The sequence below is a fragment of the Rhinolophus hipposideros genome, assembly GCF_964194185.1.
Source record: "Rhinolophus hipposideros genome assembly, chromosome: 14".
In the NCBI taxonomy this organism is placed as follows: domain Eukaryota; kingdom Metazoa; phylum Chordata; class Mammalia; order Chiroptera; family Rhinolophidae; genus Rhinolophus; species Rhinolophus hipposideros.
The window spans coordinates 63261541-63282644 of record NC_138060.1 but is presented as its reverse complement, the minus strand read 5'-3'; the positions used below and the strand labels follow the sequence as shown (position 1 = coordinate 63282644).

Here is a 21104-nt window from a genome sequence, read left to right as displayed (position 1 = left end):
CATGTAAGGGAAGATTGTCCGAAGTATTCAAAAATTGGGAGAAAATGAACATTATCTGATCCTTGAAATGCTACTGTAGTGAGCAAGTGGATCTTTTGTAGCCCCTTAAAAAGAGATGTAGGGCAGATATCCCCAGGTGTGACGCATATCCCCAGATATGACGGCTATCCCCAGGTGTGACGGCTATCCCCAGGTGTGACGGCTATCCCCAGGTGTGACGGCTATCCCCAGGTGTGACGGCTATCCCCAGGTGTGACGGATATCCCCAGGTGTGACGGATATCCCCAGGTGTGACGGATATCCCCAGGTGTGACGTGACGGATATCCCCAGATGTGACGCATATCCCCAGATGTGACGGATATCCCCAGATGTGACGGCTATCCCCAGGTGTGACGGCTATCCCCAGACGTGACGGCTATCCCCAGACGTGACGGCTATCCCCAGACGTGACGGCTATCCCCAGACGTGACGGCTATCCCCAGACGTGACGGATATCCCCAGACGTGACGGATATCCCCAGATGTGATGCATATCTTCTCGGGTGACTACTGTATCAAGTGCTTAGAGTGAAAAGAGGAAAATATGTTGAAGTGGTGTTGTTTTTCCAAAAACTAAGGGGAGCTTGGACTTGGGAGAACATGTCATTCATTTTCCAGCATATAAATAGATGTTAAAACATTGGAGTCGATTTTATAATGTCAATTTTAAAGTCCAGAGGCTTGTCCCTAATACCAAAACTATAAAACACAGATTTTTCTATCAGAAGACATTTGAAAGTTAGTATTCTTTTAGAATATTAAGGGACAAGGTTAGCAATGACTTGTTGTTGGACTAGTTGTCAGAATTCCTTATGTTGCGTGTATTCGTGAATTTCACTGTACTCATGCAGGTAATAGGTGGTGGTGGCACGGCTGATTTATCTCCTAATTCTAGATGTCCTTGATACAGTGAGATGGGCTAAGTGATGTGTGATTATCCCCATTAAAAATTATTCTTAAATGTTTTCTATTTGGAAATTATTTCAGATTTACAGAAAAGTTGCAGGATTAAAAGCATTGCAAAGAACAGCCATTTCCTGTTTATGGAGATCAAATTATTGTTGTTTTTACCTCATTTGCTATATCATTTGTTACCCTGTTTGTCATTTTACCTAAGATGTGTGTAGCATGGCCCTTTATTCCCAAATACTTACGTGTGTATTTTCTAAGATTAAGGATATTTTTCTGCCTGACCAGTTTAGTGACCAACTTTATTACATTAAAAATGATAGTACATCACAGATTTTATCTACTCCTATGTTCAGTTGACCCAATAATGTCATCTATAGCGTTTTTTCCTTCCGGTACAAGACGCAGTTTAGGGTGAGGTACACCATTCAGTTGTCATGTCTCTTTAGCCCCCTCCAGTCTAAAGCATTTTTATAGCCTTTCTTTGTCTTTTATGCCATTGACATTTTTAAAAAATCCCTCCCCCTTTTTCAAAGACTCTGTCTGGTGTTTCCTCATGGTTAAATGCAGTTTGTGCGTTCTCAGCTGACGTGCTGATAGCAGATGTTGCCCTCGGGTGCCACTTCTCCATCTGACCCTCTCTCTCGGTCAGGTTCCTTGTGACTTAGGAGATATTCTCCCAGTTCCCTCTTCCTCTAGATGAGGTACCTTAATGCCAAAGGCAGAGTAATTTGCATGTGGTCAGTACGCGGCATAAGTGGCATAAATGATCGTAAGTTCCTGGCTTCACGGTAGTCTTTTTCTGACTGTCTTATTTTGCTTCAAATCAGTTTTTCCCAACCAAGAAATTCCAGGCCTGCTGCCTGTGACTTTGGTTTATAGGGTGAACATTGATGACTACTGTTCCATCCAGCATCACAGAGTCTCAGAGAGTCCACTCGTAACCACGAATTTGTGTTACTAAGTGAAGGGCAGTTTGTTTTATATGCTATTTAAGGAGACAGGCATGAAAGCATATTTTTATTTCTATCTACAAATCTTAAAAATAATGTGACTTTGGGCAAGTGACTTCACCTATCTATGCCTCAGTTTTCTCATCTGAAAAATAAGGATAATGCCACTTATTTTACAGGGTTGTTATAAGGATTAAATAAATTAATATTAATACCAAGTGCTTAAAACAGTGGGTGATATTATTTAAGTGTTTGTTAAATTTGTTGAAATAAATAGAATGACGGTCGGCCAGATGGCTCAGTTGGTTAGAGTGCGAGTTGCCGGTTCGATTCCCACATGGGTCAGTGAGCTGCGCCCTCCACAACTAGATTAAAGACGAGCTGTCACTGAGCTTCCAGAGGGACGGCCCAGTGGCTCAGTCTGTTAGAGCATGAGCTCTCAACAGCAAGGTTGCCGGTTCAAGATTGAAAACGGTGACTGGACTTGCGCCCTCCACAACTAGATTGAAGAACAATGACTTGGAGCTGATGGGCCCTGGAGAAACACACTGTTCCCCAATAATCCCCTAATAAAAAGTAATAATGACATACGACTCTTTAAATAAATAAATAAATAAATAAATAAATAGAATGACACACAATTAAGTAGTATTTTTCAGCATCTGTTTAAGTTGCAAATTTCAATTTAGTGGCATTTCAACGGTATAGAAATAAATTCTCAGTAATCTAGAGCACAGCTGCCATCTGAGTGGTTTGTTCATTCAACAGAAGCTTTGAAAAGTGACTATTAAGAGTTGACACTTTCGGGCCGGCCCGGTGGCTCAGGTGGTTAGAGCTCCGTGCTCCTAACTCCGAAGGCTGCGGGTTTGATTCCCACATGGGCCAGTGGGCTCTCAACCACAAGGTTGCCAGTTCAATTCCTCGAGTCCCGCAAGGGATGGTGGGCTCCGCCCCCTGCAACTAAGATTGAACATGGCACCTCGAGCTGAGCTGCCGCTGAGCTCCCGGATGGCTCAGTTGGTTGGAGCGCGTCCTCTCAACCACAAGGTTGCTGATTGACTCCTGCAAGGGATGGTGGGCTGTGCCCCCTGCAACTAGCAACGGCAACTGGACCTGGAGCTGAGCTGCGCCCTCCACAACTAAGATTGAAACTTGACTTGGAAAAAAGTCCTGGAAGTACACACACTGTTCCCCTATAAAGTCCTGTTCCCCTTCCCCAATAAAATCTTTAAAAAAATAAGAGTTGACACTTCCTAGAAAGTGTCTATTAATAAAAGAAGTAGAAAATGCTTCTAAGACTATAAAGTAGTTGTACCACAAAATCCATGCATCTAGTTTAACAAATATTTATTGAACGTTTTGTTGTACCCATTCCTTTTAGGGTTAAAAAAACAAGGACTGATTACCTAATTTTCAGCCATTGCAGGTTGGCGGTAGCAGCTGAATTAGGGGAAGTGAGAAGTAATGATGAAGAAAATGATAGGTGGACATCTAAAACAAGTTCATGGGCACCCCAGTGTACTGCAGACCCCGCATCATTTTATTGTTGGGTGGTGCTGTAACTGGTGTGCATAATCATAAAATATCATTGCCGGAAGGGCCTTCGAGGGTTACCTAATTTAGTTTTCTTGTTTTACAATTGATAAAATAGCTCTGAAACACCAAGAACACAAAAAATCATATTCCACGGATTATGTCTGAGCAGTTAGGCAAGTATGTATTGCATTTACAAAGCTTTCTATGCAAGCTGGTTTAAAAGTTTGGGTACCTAAAAAGTTTAGCTAAACACCTGAAACTAATAATAAAAAATAATGATAAATATGACATAATGAAAAAACGTTTAGCTACCATTTCTGGCTGCTTCATTATGTAAAGTGCTTATTTCCTACCGATAACAAATAAAAGAGGCGTTGTTTCACGGTAGACCTCTCCACAGAGATCAAAGCCTGTGCATACAGTTACAGTGGAAATCTTTAGGAAAAATAGGATCCATCACTATTGAGGTATGTAACCGTGGGAATTTAGTTCCTATTTTATAAAATGATATTTGCCTCTCCTTATATCATGCTAGTTTTCTTTTTTTTAAATTGTGGTTAAGTACACAAAACAAAATTTCCCTCCCATCTTAACTATTTTTAAGTGTGTGGGTCAGAAGTGTTAGGTACGATCACATTACTTTCTAACCGGCTGTAAGACGTTATCTTCCCAAACTGGCGTTCTAGACCCACTAAGCAGTAACTCCCTGCCTTCCCCCCAGCCTTTGGCAGCCATCATTCCACCTTCTGTTTTTATGAATTTAACTACTCTAATTTCCTTATACGTAGAATCATAGAATTTGTACGCCTGTGTCTGGCTTGTTCCACTTAGTATCTGTCCTCAGGGGTCATCTATGTTGTTACATGAATGGGTTTCTACATTATAGGAGTAGACCACGTTGTGTTTATCTGTTCAGCTGCCCGTGGACACTCGGGCTGCCTGCTGTGACCATGGGTGTACAAATATCTCTTCACCCCTGCTTGCAATTCTTTTGGGTAGATACCCTGAAGCGGAGTTGCTGGATCATTCGGTGATACTACCTGTGACTTTTGGAGGAACTGCCGTACTGTTCTCCACAGCAGCGGCCCCAGTTCACATTCTCACCAGCGGTGGGCCAGGGCCAGTTTCTCCACGCCCTCGTTAATGCTCGTTAATGCTTATTATTTAGGTTCTAGGTTGGTTTTTCTTTTGTTTTTTCGGGGAGAGTGGGTGTTTGTTTTTGATAGCAGCCATCGTAATGCGCATGCGGTCTCTGGATTTGATTTGCATTTCCCTGGTGATTTGTGATATTGAGCATCTTTTCCCGTGTTTATTAGCCATTTCTGTGTTTCCTTTAGAAAATATCTATGCAAGTCCTTTGCCTATTTTTTTCCATTTCTTTTTACCAGTAGAAAAGCTTTAGGTTCACAGCATAATTGAGGAGGAGGTAGAGCGATCTCCCATATGCCCTCAGCCCTGCAGGTGCACTGCTGCACTTAGGACGCGGCCTGTCACCGGGAGGCCGCAGTTCACATCAGGGTCACTCTTGGCGGTGTACAGTCTGTGGGTTTGGACAGATTATCATGACCCGGATCCCTCATTGTGGTATCATGTACAGTGTGGTGCTGCCGAAGAGTCCTCTGCTCTGCCTGTTCGTCCCTCCCCGTCCCGTCAGTCCCCAGCAGCCTCTGATCTGTTTACTGTTTCTACAGTTTGGCCTTTTTCAGAATGTCATGTTGTCGGAATCACACACTATGTAGTCTTCCCAGATTGGGTCTTTCATTTAGATAATGCATTTAAGTTTCCTTTGTGTCTTTTTGTGGCTCGGCACTCATTTCTTTTTAGTGCTGAATAATATTCCATTGTCTGGATGGACCACAGTCTGTGTACCCATCGTCTACTGAAAGGCATCTCGGCTGCTTCCACGTCTGGGCAACTGGGAATGAAGCTGCTGTAAACACCCATGTGCAGGGTTTTGTGTGGACATCAGTTTTCACCTCCTTTGGGTAAATACCAAGGAGCACGATTGCTAGATCCCATGGTAAGAATGTTTGGTTTTGTAAGAAATTACCAAACTGCCTTCCAAAGTGGTGCCACCATTCTGCATTCCCCAGGATAGTGAGTGAGAGTTCCAGGGGCTCCACGTCCTCACAGCATGCGGTGGTGTCGGTGTACCAGATCTGGGCCCGTCTAATAGGTGTGTGATGGTATCTCATTGTTTTAATTTGCATTCCCCTGATGACATGATATGGAACGTCTTTTTATGTGCTTATTTGCCATCTGTGTGTCTTCTTTGGTAAGGTCAGGGTTAAGGTCTTTGGCTCAGTTTTTAATTGGGTTGTTTGTTTTCATATTGTTGAATTTTAAGAGTTCTTTGTATATCTTGGGTAACAGCCTTTTATCAGATGTGTTGTGTTTTTTTAACTATAACATGAATGGATTTTGATTCTTTTTTTGTGTGTTTAATTTTTTTGTTATATTGGGGAACAGTGTCTTTTTCCAGGGCCCCTCAGCTCCAAGTCCAGTCGCCATTTTCAATCTTAGTTGCAGGCAGCGCAGCCCACCATCCCATGTGGGAATCAAACCAGCAACTATATTGTTCAGAGCTTGTGCTCTAACCAACTGAGCCATACGGCTGCCCCAATTGGATGTGTCTTTTGCAGATATTTTCTCCTACTGTGTGGCTTCTCTTCTAATTCTCTTGACATTGTCTTTTGCAGAGCAGAAGTTTTTAATTTTAATGAAGTCCCACTTATTATTTCTTTCAAAGAACATGCCTTTGCGCATTTTTTTAATCAGGTTAATTTTTTGTTGTATCATGACTAGTATTTATATATGTAGTTTTGATATGAGTAGATTTTCACATAGAAATTATGTGAAAGTTATGAGAATTATAATGTCTAATATAAATGAAAGTACTGATTATGGTTGTGTTAACTTTTTTTTTTTTAATCAGCCCAAACTCCACTGAACAGATGGGAAAACAGAGGTAGAACTTTTGGAGTTATGTAGAGGAAATTAATTTGTAAAATTAGAATTAATTATGCTCAGGACTTGCTCAGAATTAATTATGCTCAGAGAGTTTTGGAATGCATGTGTGGCTAGCATAAGGTCACAGCAAACCATCAGCCAGTGTGAGGGCCTTAAAAATAGTCCTATTTATATATAATCAGTCCCTTGTTGAGATATATCACAACCCTCGGCTGTTAACCTGAAAAAGTAAGGGGTCAACTCAGAAATTAATGTTTGGTAAATAAAATATATAAATATGGCAATATATAAAATCAGTATTAACTGCAACTCATTATATATACTTCGTAATTGCAGTCAAAATAAGGAATATGACAAGAACTATGGGAGACCTGTTAATGAAAATTGTTACTGAAGGACATAAAAGATGTGAGTGTTTGAGTGGACACACCATGTGTCTGGCTGGAGAGACTTGATAGTGGTTGGATAGCCTTTCTGAAGTTCATTTGGAATGTGAGAGATGAACCAAGACAATTTCAAAAACATTCCAAAGTCTTGATCTACTACATGGAATAATACATAGTTTACGCTGTACTAATTCATGTGGTCCTAATTTAGGAATAAACAGACTAATGGAAAAGAATTGAGTGTGCAGATATAAAACTATCTACATGGAATTTGGCATGTCACTTCAAATGAGTTGGGAAATTGGGTTTTTAAGTGAGGAGTGAGATAATTATTGGTTATCCATTTGAAAAAATGAAACATTTTTACTCTTACCAAATTTGAGGTGGATGAGCATTTTAAATTTGAAAAAGTCAAATGCTATTAGATAATATTTAATTTTAGTCTTACGACAGTGAGGTCATGAACCAAAAGAACAGAAGTGATTACATAAAAGGAAGATCTATATGACAGAATATTTTATAAGCTTTGTTAAAAGACAAACTCAGAAGAGCTGTTAAGCAGTGGATTTTAAGATATTGTCAAAATAATTCAAATGCTAAAAATGGAAAACTTTGAAGTTATACTTCTGATTTTCTTCTATTTTGTGAAAATGTGTGTGTGAGGGAATTAATAAATTTTCTTTTTTTTACCCTCCCCTTCTCCCGCCTTCCCCCCGCCCCCCCTCACTCCTGTTCGAGCCGTTGGTTCTCAGTCTAGTTGTGAAGGACACAGCTCCCTGGCCCGTGCTGGTGTTATGAGCCTTGCGCTCCCCTAGCTGAGGCAGTTGGTCGCCGGTCGGCAGCTCACGGGCTCACGCTTCATATTGGCCACTGACCGCTGATGGCAGCATACAGTAGCCCATGGCAGCTCACACCAACCTCCAGTTGCTCATGGCAGCCCAGGTCCAAGGAGAGCCATTTTTCACAATCTTAGCTGTAGAGGGCACAGCTCACTGGCCCACATTGGCATTGAACTGGCGACCCTGGCATTAGGAGCACAGCGCTCCAACCACCTGAGCCACCAGGCAGCCCCAAATAAATTTTCATATGTAGTTTTAATGTACAATATTTCTTTTTTCAAACTTAAGGAAATATGTAATAAATTATGTTAAATTCAAAAATATCTTTCTTTAATGGGAGAATATGTCCCTATATGTACAAAACAATGTACCTCTTCAAGAAATAAGGGCATAAAGAATGTTTTCTTAAAGCAGATTGGTACCACCACTAAAAAGGGAGTTATTTACTAAGATGGGTAGAGAAGCAGTGTTGATGCTAGATGTCTGTGCAGTTTTATTTGTCTAGATGATACTGATCATTCTAACTTCAAATGTTTTCTTCTGTTCAGTCAGGTCAATTCAGTGAAGATATGATACCCACGGTGGGCTTCAACATGAGGAAAGTAACCAAAGGTAACGTCACAATAAAGGTACGTCATCTTGCCTAGTGCGTTTAAATTGTTAGTGTGTACAGCTCGGAATTTTTCTGCTTGCTTGTTTGTTTTTTACATGAGTATTTGTAATTCTTAACTAATGAATGGGCCTGTTCCAAAAGAGTGTAAATCAGCTTTGTTTTTTGCTTTCTCTAATTATAAGAGTTGAATGGTAAGTGCCCATAGAAAATTTAGCATATGGGTTGGCAGAGGTAATATTTGGGATTTGATTTTTCCTAGGAATAAAAGATGTTCCCCATCTTTCAGAGTATTTGGAATGTGGTATTTTATGAACAATATTTTATATTGAGAAATAATAACTTATTATTTATAATATTGGTAATTTATTTAGTATTATATTTGTGGCAGCAAATACGGTAACTCAGTTTTCCCTTTCTTTACTACTAAGCCCTAAAATTAAAACTATAAAATGGGGAAAAGTTAACTTGTTTAACATAGTTTTGTCTTTAGAAAGAGTTTGAACGATGGACTGTTGGACCATTTACTAGGGGCCATATTTTATGGGTTTGTGTTATTGTTTTTGATTCAGTAGTTCATGAGAGTTACTTCTCCACTGAACAGAGGGGTAGTTACTTCTATATGTAGCCTGGGCTCTTACGGCCATTTCACCCAGTTGCCGTGGCTCACAGAAGCTGTTTACTAAATTCTTTCTGTAGCCCATCTAAGGAAGCCCCTGACTTTTCAGGTATTAATGTACATCTTTTTATGCGTGTTACCCGTGTCTGTAGCTGAATCGGAGACCTCTTGAAGATAAATACCATGATTGTAGACCCTTATATAGCCCGTCGTCCAGAATAGTACCCTACGCAGTAGGCATACTAATGAAATATTTGTGGGTAGCGGCTTTCATATGGATAAAATGATTTTGTACAAGAAAAACACCTGGGTAAGAGTGGTGGTGGTGGTATTTACAGAATAATTAAAAATGATTAGGCATTAATGTATGCCCAATCAGACAATTAAACTTTAATAGATTCTAAACAAACTTGTTTTCTGCCTTGGCATTCAGATCTGGAAGAGGCATTATTCTGGAGATTCTGAAAGTGTTATCTTAAAGATATATACAGTAGTTCCCCCCCTTCTTTATGGTTTTAGTTACCTGCGGTCAACCACGGTCTGAAAATATTAAATGGAAAATGCCAGAGATAAACAATTCATAAACTTCAAATTGTGCACTGAGTAGTGTGATGAAGTCTTGTGCCATCCCTACTCTGTCCCACGGGACTCATCCCTTTGTCCAGCGTACCCACCCTGTATATGCTCCCCACCTTTAGTCGCTTAGTAGCCATGTCAGTTATCAGGTCAACTGTCATGATATCGCAGGGCTTGTGTTCAAGTAACCCTTATTTTCTTATAATTGTTCTATTGTGTTATCAGTTATCGTTGTTAATCTCTTACTGTGCCTAATTTATAAGTTACACTTTATCATAGGTGTGTATGAATAGGAAAAAACATAGTATATGCAGGACTCAGTACTATTCTTGGTTTCAGGCACCCACTAGGGGTGTTGGAATATATTCCTGACAGATATGGGGGGACTGCTGTATTTTCAATATTGGAAATTTATTGGTAAACAGGCAAAGAAAGTATTGTACAAAAACTAAATCTTTGCTCAAGCAGAATTTATTATATTTAGTATAAATATATTAAATATGAACTTTAAGTTTAGAAGGAGCCCTGGAACTTCCAGATTAAGAGGTTGTTTGAGCTCAAGTTTTTGAGGAGCCGTCGGCTCTAACATTGTGAAAATGAGCATGTCTACCTGATCTTTGTCCTTCGATGAGTGACTCAAATGTCTGTGCTGATAGCTGTCTGTCCTGCTTGCAGATCTGGGACATCGGAGGGCAGCCCCGGTTCCGGAGCATGTGGGAGCGGTACTGCAGGGGCGTCAACGCCATCGTGTAAGCACTGTGAGGCCCGGCTGCAGGGAGGGGTCAGCGGGCTTGCTGCTTCTCAAGTCTCATTTCTGATTTCAGCAGAAACAGTCTTTCTCGGGCTGATTGGGATAATCCATTATACGAGACTTTAAAAAACTTAATCACAGAATGAGAGTTTTATTTGTTTTTTGTTTATGCAGCTCTGAGCTGAGGGGTATAAGTGTGTCACCATCATGTCTTAGTTCCTGAGAGCTGGCTGTGTAAAGTTTGGGGTGCGGAATTTTTCTTTAGAACTTGATTCTGATGAACAATTTCAGTAGTATAAATCTTAAGAAAATTAAAAATTGGTAATATTAACTGTGATCATCAAAGAATATGAAGAAGGCATATTGAGATCATTTTATTTTTTATAGTTACATGATAGATGCTGCAGATCGTGAAAAGATAGAAGCTTCCCGAAATGAACTTCATAATCTTCTAGATAAACCCCAGTTACAAGGAATTCCAGTAAGTATGGATGATGTATTATTTTACATTACATAGAACTGTGTGTTTATTATATCTGTAATATATCTATGATATTATTAAAATCATGTTACACAGTTCTGTTAGTGATGTTTGGTGTCAGTAAAATGCCGCCTGTTTTAAAGTCTGGAGGGCTTACATTTACTGAGCACCTACCATCCTGGGCCCGGTGCTGTTTCTCCATCTCTTAACCAGCTGTTTATTAAGCTGCAGCGGGAGCAGCGCACAGTGCTGAGGGCAGTGATGAGCAAGGGCCGAGAGACAGACGCCTCCCGGTCACGAAGCTCAGGGTTTAGTGGCGGGGTGGATGCCCTGAAATCACCTCAATTATACAGCTCTGATAAGTGCCACCCAAGAGAGGTACCTGGGGCTGTGAGACTTGTAGATAGGAGATTTGATCAAGTGTGAGGGAAGGAAAGATTCCCCAAGAAGTGATGCTGGAGCTGAGATGTGAGGGATGCGATGCTCGGAGGAAGAGAATTCCAGACAAAGGCCATTGGTATGGTAGGAGTCAGCAGGGCACTGAGAGGCGGCCGGGCTGTCCAGCGCATGTGTGGGGTGGAGTGTGGCCAGCGTGTGGCAGCTGGAACGCTGGAGCAGGCTGGGCTGGGGAGGAAGCCACGCAGTATTTGAAATGATCAAGTTTATTATCGTATCATTCTGGTTTCAGTTTAAGAGTGGATCGAAGTGGCGAGAGGGGCTGGAAGCAGGACAGCCTTAGGAAGCTGTTGAAGCTGTCCCAGCAGGCTGCTGTATCAGGGCTTAGGCTGAGAAGGAAACGGGCTGGAGCAAGCGATAGTTAGGAACGCAGGCCCTCAGACGTGGTCATGCGTTAGAAGGAAGACACAACAGAATCCCTCGTTTCGGGCGTATATAGTTCGATGGAAGGTGCTGCCATCTGTTGAGCTAAGGAATGCTGGAAAAGGCCAAGGCTCTAGCCTCATGACAAGTTCATGGGTGTCAGGTACTTGAAGATGATTCTCTTAGTTACTTCTCACAACGTGCCGAGGTTGGTAATGTTATCCCTTCTTGATAACAGTTTGGATCCATGTCTGTCTGATTGGGAAGCCTGTTTTCGTTCTTCTCCATTAAAAACTCGTTCTATAAACCATGAGTAAAAACCAGTCTCAGTGACTGCAGGCTTCGTCGTTGCAGGCAGTAGGAAACTGGTGCCCCTTCCCTGTCAGAACGGCTTCTCTGTCCATGTCTGCCCACATCACTGGCTCTGCCGTCAGAGTTTGGACTGACCATAGATTATGTGCCCATGCTCTAGCGGAAAGGAAAACCAGGAAAGAAATCATCTACAGGAACAAGTCACTTTATTGGGAAGCAGATTCATGAGGTGGGAGATTTCCTAAGTTGCCAGGCAACCCCATAACCAATAGCTGATCACAAATGACCATGATATATTATGAGAAACTGAGGCAGGTCCCGCTGGAGAACCTGGAAGAACTGAAATAAGGGTAAGAGTTGGGGAAGAGAAGGCAGGCTGAGCAGACAGACTGAGGTTTGGCTCTTGGCCCGCCAACTCTCTGGGGTCTAATGTCCCCCTGGCTCTCTCTGCGTCTCGTCCTCGTCTTTGTCCTTTGAGTGAATAAGAGTCTAGGGCCTATGAATGGAAGTGGTTAGTGTCCAGACTCGGGGGTGGGCCAGGGGGGGTGGCTAAGTGAAAGGAATAGGTATGACAGGGTAGACGCGGTGTGTTCTTTGTTGGCATGGGTCAAAGGTACAATTCTTAGAAAACACTGACTTAGAATGTGGATGTTATCAAACACGTTGTATGTACTCACAGTCTCTGCTTTCTGTGAGGCAGAAAGGATTTATCTGGGAAAAATAAGAGTGGTAGTGAGGAAGCCCATCTCTGCTTTGGTCTTTCAAAGCACGTGTAGCAATCAGATAACAACATTTATTCCCAGAGTTGATGGCTACTGTATTCTTCTGCTCCCCAGACTTCTCCATTGTCTGAGCGTATTCATACATGAAATCCTATAGGAGAATTTTAAAAGCTTATTTACACGTTCACATGGTTATAACAGCTTACAGAGAGAAAATGGTTAGAAATTGTTCCCCTACCCTAGACTGTTAAGATCATATTCATATCTTTTGGTAAAGATTTATTAAGAAATAGCAGAATGCACACTGTAGACTTAGAATATTTTAATAGAACTTGGCAGCCAAATAGTGAATTAAGGGCCTCTACATGTAGAAGTAAAAACGAATGCTAATTTGAATGACTAAATGAGTGAGATAGGCCACCATTTCCACACAGATGCTTTAATATTACGGCATGTGGTCACATTCTCACTGTAATGTCTGCAGATAGGAATATGACACGCTCCTGTGACATTGCCTTATGGTAATTTTACACTTACTACCTTTTCTCTTTAAAGGTGCTAGTCCTTGGAAACAAGAGAGATCTTCCTAATGCCTTGGATGAGAAACAGCTCATTGAAAAAATGTATGTCTTCAGAGTGGATGATGACTTTTTTTTAATTGGTTCTAAATTATAGTGTTTTGCCCACTGTTTTGTTTAGCATCATTGCATTATTCAGTGATGATCACAGCCATGATTTTAAGTAGGTAAACTTGACCTACCAGAGAAGTGAATCCCTAAATGTTTAGTAGTAAAATAATTTCTTCAGTTTAGTAATTAAAAAACAAGTAAAATTGAGCAGAGTGATAAGTATGACAGCTGTTTTAAGCACAGACTTATTCTCTTAATTCTGCTTCTTCTAGGAATCTGTCTGCTATTCAGGATAGAGAAATTTGCTGCTATTCAATTTCTTGCAAAGAAAAGGATAATATAGGTAAGAAGTAGCCGGAGTTTTTGAAAGAAACGGGTATGGTTGGAAGGGGTGTCTAATGACTCGTATTGTTTGTTATCTCCTTTGCTGTTTGACTGGCTTCCTTTATAGAGTACTATTGCTTTTGCCGCAGGAAAAAGAGTAGACATTATACCTTTTGACAACAAATAAAACATCCTGAGTCTGTTCTGTGCTATTTAAAGAAGTAGATGCGATAAAGACATGAAGTGAAGTATATGAGATACCAATTTATTGTATTAATTTTTGCAGAGCTAGTATCCAGCTGTGCTTTATAACAAAGTGACATTGTGAAATAAGACTTCACACAAATTGGTCCATAGGCACTATAATTTTTCTTTTGTTGAACCGGCACGTTACTGCTCTATGTTAGCACTCTATTGGAGGTATAAGCCCCAAATACCCTTTATCTACTTAATGCCTCTATTGATTCCCTAGCACTGCCTTAGCAAAGTCCCACAAACTGGGTGGCTTTAAACAGCAGAAATTTATTCTTTCAAGTTCAGGAGGCTAGAGGCCCGAGGTCAGGGTGTCGGCAGAGCCGTGCTCTCTCTGCAGGCTCTAGCAGAGACCCTTCCTGGCCTTTCCCAGTGGTGGAAACTGCTGGCAGTGCTCGTCATTCCTGGGCTTGGAGCCACGTCACTCCGGTTTCTGCTCCAGCCTCACGTGGGGCCTCCTCTGTGTGTCTTTGTCTGTGTGTCTTCTCTTCCTATAAGGACGCATGTCATTGGATTAGGACCCACCATAATCCAGTTTGACCTCATTTTAACTAAGCATATCTGCAAAACAAAGACCCTATTTCCAAATAAATTCTGCGGTTCCAGGTGAATGTGAACTTTTAGGGGACACTGTTCAATCCAGCGTCCTTCAGGAATAGTGTGTATGACTGAACTGTAGTCTCTTAAGCTAAAGTTAGGTGAGGGATTATTTCAGAAACAGAAGTGTCTTTGTTTGCAATAAATAGTGTCAGAATAGTGTATTTAAAACGGTATTTTTAGAGTTTTCCTTTAGCCTTCCTTCATTCAGTGTTTGCTGGTTCTCATCATGCTTAACTTCTTCTCAAGTCAGTTCCCCTCCGTAGCTCAGCTCTTTCCCCACCGGCATGTTCTGATGAGCTCAGTGTTCATTGTTTTCTGGCTAAATTGGGGCTTCTTTTAGAGACCACCCAAAGCAGTGTGAGCTCAGACTGTGCTGATGGACACTCATCTTCTCTGTTAAATGGATAGAAGTGACTGGTTACATGGGAGCAGTCAGTTAATTTGAGAACAGACTATTCAAGCATTTACTGTGACTGTTTAGTTTTTAAAAATATTTCCTATGTTGAGGGCAACTCCTGTCAAGTTGTAAGTTGTGCCTTCAAGAGAACATGTACTTACATTCCCATGGTTCTCAGTGAGGGGTTTTATTCCAGGACACTGTTGGCAGGGTCTGGAGACAGCTCTGGTTGTCATAGTGAGGAGGGTAATTCTGGCAGCCAGGGGTAGGGACCAGGAATATTCTAAACATCCTGCATACCCCCCAGCAAGTAATTGTGGGGGGGGGGGAGGTTGAGAAACCCTGTTCTGTACTAACCAGGATTTTTATTTAGTACATTGTGCTATGGTGTAAATCCATTACTCCCTTACATTTTCTCTCCTATTTCCTAAAATGGAGGGTGGAGGGGTTGAAGGGAGAAAATAAATCCTTTAGATAGGATTTCTTGGCTATTCAAGTCAGAACATCCTCTTTAATTTCAGCTTTTATAACAGATTTTAGTGTCAAATTTAGCTTACTAAATTTAACTTACTAAATTGCTCCAAAATGTATTTAGTGTACATGGCTTACACGTTATACTTCCAGCTTCCTGATGTGGTATCAGGAACACTTTAATTTCATTAGTAATGTGTCCTCAGACCCACACACAACAGATTCCTTCTGGAGAAGGATCTTGGCAAAGATGGCTCATATCTGTGGCCATTTTTGTCATAGAAAATGACTGTCTTTTTTTTTTTTTCTGCCTTTTCATCTAATCTTAAGAATCCATCTGTGTAGTGTCCACAAGATTTGCTTTTTTTAGTGAATTTCTGAAATATTTACACCTGATTATTTCAATTTTAGATTTACCTTTCTCCCCATTCAGTTCAAACAAGGGTGGCTTTGCTCTTACTACACACCCTGCTGTCCTCCTTGTGAAGCGCAAACAACCTGCTGGGGCAGACGCGAAATCATTGTTCCCACGTCTGCAGCCAGGGCGTGCAGGCTGTGCTGTGTGTGTGGCCTCTAGTTTCTCTGACAAATGTGGGCTGGAATTTGCACTCGACTTTCAGGCATGGAGAATGGAGGGCTGCTTCTGAGAGCTGCTCATGTGTGCTTTATGTGGCTCGCACATTTTAAAGAGCTCAAGGACAGGAATTCAGTGTTCTGACTTAGCCGACGTCTGGGTCTCGGTCTGCGTGCTTTTCGTAGCTAATCTCGGTTACTGCTGTCTCAGGTGCCACCTGTAGGGGGCATCTTGCCAGTCTCCATCTCTTCCTCAGATCCATGTAGCCAAAGCTACCTGTGGGTCATCTCCATGATGTATTATTTTCTGCCCCCAAACTCCATGTGCCCGCGGCTGAATTCGGAATCTGTTTTTTAAGGCTGTTCTTCCTTTTGCCACTGCCATCCAACAGCTCCGGAACACGCACTCTCACTCAGGCCAGAGTGTCTCTCCCGCCTCCTCCACGTTGTCAGTCAGCGGGCCTCTCAGTTCTGCACTGTAATCGTGCTTCCCATTTCACTTCCCTCCATCCCCACAGCACTCGGCTTGCTGCAGCCTTGCTCACTTTCCTAATCCCATGGAGACGGTCTCTCTGTCGGCTACCCCCCAGGCTGTCCTCCTCTCGCCGTGACTGATCTTACTAAAATAAATGAGTGTAATTTCCCTGCTTAGAATTCTCCACTCACTTCCTATTTCCTGGAGAATAAAATCCAAATCTCTTAGCACCTCAGAATGGCATACAAGATTATCTAGCTCCCTCTAGCCCTGTGGTTCTCAACTGAGGACAGTTTGGCTCCCCAGGGACATTCGGCAATGTCTGGAGATATTGTTGGTTGTCATAGGTTAGCGGGGAATGGTGATATGGCATCTAGTGGTAAAGGTCATGGATGTGGAAAAATATTCCACTATGCACTGGTAAGGGCCCCCCCTAGCACTTCCCAGCAAAGAATTAACCAGCCCCAAATGTCAAAAGAGTGAGGTTGAGAACCCCTGCTCTGGCCTAAGCATGAGTGGCACCCTTTCCCCATCCCTCTGCTTTGGCCGCTTCTTATCACTTCTGATCCGCCCAGCGCTCCATTTTGTTTCTTTTGCCTAGAATTCTGTGGGGTGGCCCCCCAACCCCAAATGATTGATTACTTGTATGTTTTCTGACTGTGATGCTGAAAACTCCTCAAGGGCAGAGAGCGGTTCTCCTGTTTCTTTGTATTCAATGCCCGATCTTATAGGCAGTCGGTAAAGTTTTGAACAAATCAAAGATGGCATAAGCTGTTCTTTCCACAGTTTCACTTGGAAATTAGAGACTCTTCAGTCTCGCGTAATTCCTCAGATTGTCCTCTTGAAGCTCAGGTAATGGGGACCAGCAGTATAGATACAGAAAAGCAGAAGCGGGCAGGCCCCGGCTGTGCTGTGATGTAGCTGCATTTTAAAGATTATCTCTGATGTTGAGTTCCCTAATGCCTTTTTTTCCCTCCATCTGTAGATATCACACTTCAGTGGCTTATTCAACATTCAAAATCTAGAAGAAGCTGAAAAGCATCTCCTGACGTCTTCCAGTCCTTCCTGGCTGTAATCCTAAAATTATTGCCCGTTCCTCTGAAGTACTTCCCAGAATACGGTCCTTCCTAAACCCAAGAAATTGCCTTTTTCAGAGTTTATTTCTCATGCGCACTGCTGAAGATGTGTATCCCTAATCCTTCATAAAGAATCAACTAGAGTTGTCACGATAAAGTCAGCACACACAGAAAGGCTTCTGACACACACTTGTCTTAAACAGTGTGTAGAGCTTTTTTAAAAAAACACTTTCAACCATCTTAAATCAAGAAGATTGCATATTTCTGTTCTGGTCTTTGTGGACCAGATTTTTATATTGGTTTTCAGTAAATGTCTGTCTATGGTATTTCATTCTAGAGTCCAGTAGCTTAATACTGATACTGGCTTGATACAGCATGAAGTTTCTAGTGCCACACACAGTATTTAGAAAACTTTTAGCCTGACTCACGTGGGCTATAAACATAGTGTTTACATAGCCCACAGATGCATGTGAAATGTATAATTACACCTTAGGAATTTTAAAAATGGTCTGCAAAGAAAGAACAGAGACACCGGATCAGTGTTGTTATGGGTTCTTTACACTGGTTAGATGTTACGTGATGAATTTTAAATACATTCTGCTTTCTGAGCATTCTTCATCACGAGACAGCAGTGGGGATGTGGGAGGAACTGAGGTGTGCTCTTTTATATCTGTCCAGGTCATTATTTCTATATTTTTTCTTTCTTTTTTGCTTGTTCAACACACTTTTTTAAGGGGTTGGGTACTGAAGATTTTTTCAAAAGCTTTCATGAATTTAGAGCATTCCAGCCAATACAATAAAACGTATAAAGGACGTCAGACTTTGTTCAAACACCTGTTTGTTCTTTCTATCTCCAGTCATTAAGTCAGTGCTGCTGCACGACTCTCCAACTCCTGACTTTTTATATCCAGTCCTAATGTTGACTTTCAGCACAACACGTACCTACAAACCGAAAAGTTCTTCCTCTCTTCCTGATGGAAGGCCTGGCACTCTTGCCTGGTGCCATGAGACATCTTGATTATTGTGACAACTCTAGACCTGCCTGCTTTATCTGATGTAATCACACGGAGTGGCTGCAGGTTGATTACCAATCACGCAGAGCTGAGGACCGGAGGCTGGTCACTGTCGGCCTCTATGACATGGAGATGTATAAACTGAAAATGAAGGCGTTTTGTAGTTTAGTGATCTCCATATCCATAAAGGGACATACTACTACTGGCTCACTTGTAAATTGTTCACATAGACCACTGTCGTAGATAAAACTCTGTCTGTGGTACGCCTGCCTGTGTGTTGCCTCACACTGTGTGTGATTTTGTTTCTCTTGTTAAGCAGCACTCATGTGGACCGTGCGTTTCCAAACATGGTGAGCCCTCAGAGTGCAGTCAACAGTAAGTTCTTCTCACGAATACCAGTTTTAATTTATAGACTGCCATAGCCTTAACAATATTCTGTACAAAATCCTGCAGTGTGCTGCCCAGGCACTACTTACTTTTCTCCAGTCACATTTTTATGGGTAGAATCTCGGCTTTTAGAATTCTGTTCTTACCCTTTGAAGCATGTTGCTTACTTCCTTGATGGGATGGCTAGGTCTGTAAGTGAAGGGACATTTAAACTTGCTACTGTAGTTCAGTGTCATCAGTGGTCGCTGGGAACTGTTAACAAAGAACGTGGCAATTTGTGCTTAAAACAGAGGACTCGGAACTAGAATGTGTGGCTGTGGGAACCGCATAGGCCATCCGTGACCTGTAGCTTTACCTGAACGTGTCTGTGTGTCTGGGTGTTGCTTTTGGCATCAGAAGACATCCAGACAGCACCACCATTTTCCTGTGCATTAACCTCTGCATGTGAACACTTACCAGTTACTGAACTTTGTAAATACATGGATTTTATTTCGGTGGATGCATTATTTGTCTGTTTACTGCTCTTCTCAGCTTTATTCAATAAACTTGCATTTTGAGGGTTGTATTGACAATTTTAACTTAAAATGTGCATCGTGATGGAAGGTGCTGACTTTTTTGGAAGGGGGTAGAAAGAAAGTTACCATGAGCAGTGTCGCTTGACCACAGAGAAAGAAATCAGCTCTCAAAGAATTGGGTCTGTGGGCTAGTTAAAATTGCAATAAACTTTTAAAATGTCCACACGGCTGATACTGCGACTTTTTTGAGGGTGGGTGGGGGAGATGCTACTGTAAACTGCCATGACACACCTACTTCCGGGCTTTTCAGAGTGGCAGCACTAGTTGGCGTGTTCTAATCCAGCTGTTCTACATATCATAAAACTCGACTAATACACTGCAATTGCAAGACACGCTTATTTCATTCACTTCCAAACTGGAAAGATTTAAAATATTAAACATGATGGTTTTCCCGCAAAGGCGCATTTTTAAAATAATGTGTTTGGCCTATTTTGCCAGTATGTTATCTTTTACACAATAAAAGTGAACATTTATCAAAGCTGTTGGAGAAATTATTTTATGTATTAAGTTGGTGTAAAAGTAATTGCGGTTTAAAAGATTAAAAGCAATTGGAAGAACCGCAGTTACTTTTGCACCAACCTAATATTTTTACTCAGAGAAGTTCAACTTGGCTTTTCCTCTGTATCCCTACTGACATTCTGTATGGCCCAACCCTCTTGGCCAATTGGATGTGTAATTTAGCCTCTGTAGGCCAAGTCCCTAGGATATTCAAGTTTCAATTGTTTTGTTGAATTGGTGGAGCCCTGTAGTGAAGTAATCAATTTGATCCTCTTCTCACCACCCTCCTATCCCAGCCATTTTTGAGGGAGTTGGGGCGGAGGAAATATAAAGTCAGCTTACTTTACCCTTGATTCTAAGTTTATATCTGCTTTCAAAAATTGAGACTTCTAAACTTAGTCCCTTCGATGGTGTCGAGTACATTGACTCGAGTGCTCATTGTTTTGACAGGAACTAATCGCTTTGCATCTGCTACCTGCACAGGACGCAGTTCCCTTGAAGTCCTGGGGATTTGGTAATTCCAACCTTCGGGACCTGGCACATTGACACTGGAGTGGAAGTTTAAATGCACTGTGGCCAGCACTGCAACTGTACGTCCAGTTGTGAGGTGACTTGAAACTTGCAGGGAAACCACCCTGTTTTAGTACTTGAAATATTTTTGTTTTGTTACAAACTTGAAAGGTTGTGTCCTCAAAAACATGGATGTCAGTGCAGAGACTCGAAAAGGAAGCTAGTAAAGCAAACACTAGCCTTGCCAACTTGCCTTACGTTTGCAGTTCTACAAATGGGTGGCCCACTGCAGGTGTTTCCTGTTGATTAGTAAATACCCTCCACACAATTTCTGTTTAAACTTCAGCTATTAATAAAAATGGGTACTTGTGTACAAAAGTAGACCAGTAACTCACGGGACGGACTGCCACGGGACGGTCTGCAATCGGAGCCACATTACTAGCCATCCATCTCTCCAGTTCATTGACACGCCCTCTCTCCAGTAAATCATTCTATTTTAAATCCCAAGGCAGCTGGTGACTTAGGCCATGCAGATTTCCCAGCAGGAATCTGGAGTTGGGGGACAATACCTCGTTTTTGTTTTGTTTTCTACTGGGGCCTGCAGGTGTCACATTCATAAAAGGAAGGGATGTGATAGGGAAAGAATCCTCAGTTTAAAATGTTCATATGTCTTGGTTGTCAAGAGTGGTGGATTAGCATCAAGAGAATGGTCATCTCAGAGCTGTTAACTGTGTGACTGGTGAATTGCTGAAGCCTCTCTGGCTGGGTAGTTTTCCCATCTGTAAAACGAATGGCAGAGGAT

The 21104-nt window shown here is 41.8% G+C and overlaps 1 protein-coding gene across 1 annotated transcript in view; it reads left to right on the top strand.

The window, feature by feature from the left end:
- The window catches only part of ARL8B (ARF like GTPase 8B), a 39478-nt gene extending 20023 nt beyond the window's left edge, over positions 1-19455 (top strand). The window contains exons 2-7 of the mRNA XM_081072307.1: positions 8181-8261; positions 10113-10186; positions 10576-10669; positions 13078-13145; positions 13424-13494; positions 17229-19455. Of these exons, the coding sequence (XP_080928433.1) occupies positions 8181-8261; positions 10113-10186; positions 10576-10669; positions 13078-13145; positions 13424-13494; positions 17229-17278 (438 nt within the window). The 3' untranslated portion in view covers positions 17279-19455. The remainder of the gene's footprint in view (positions 1-8180; positions 8262-10112; positions 10187-10575; positions 10670-13077; positions 13146-13423; positions 13495-17228) is intronic.
- The last annotated feature ends 1649 nt before the right edge of the window (positions 19456-21104 follow it).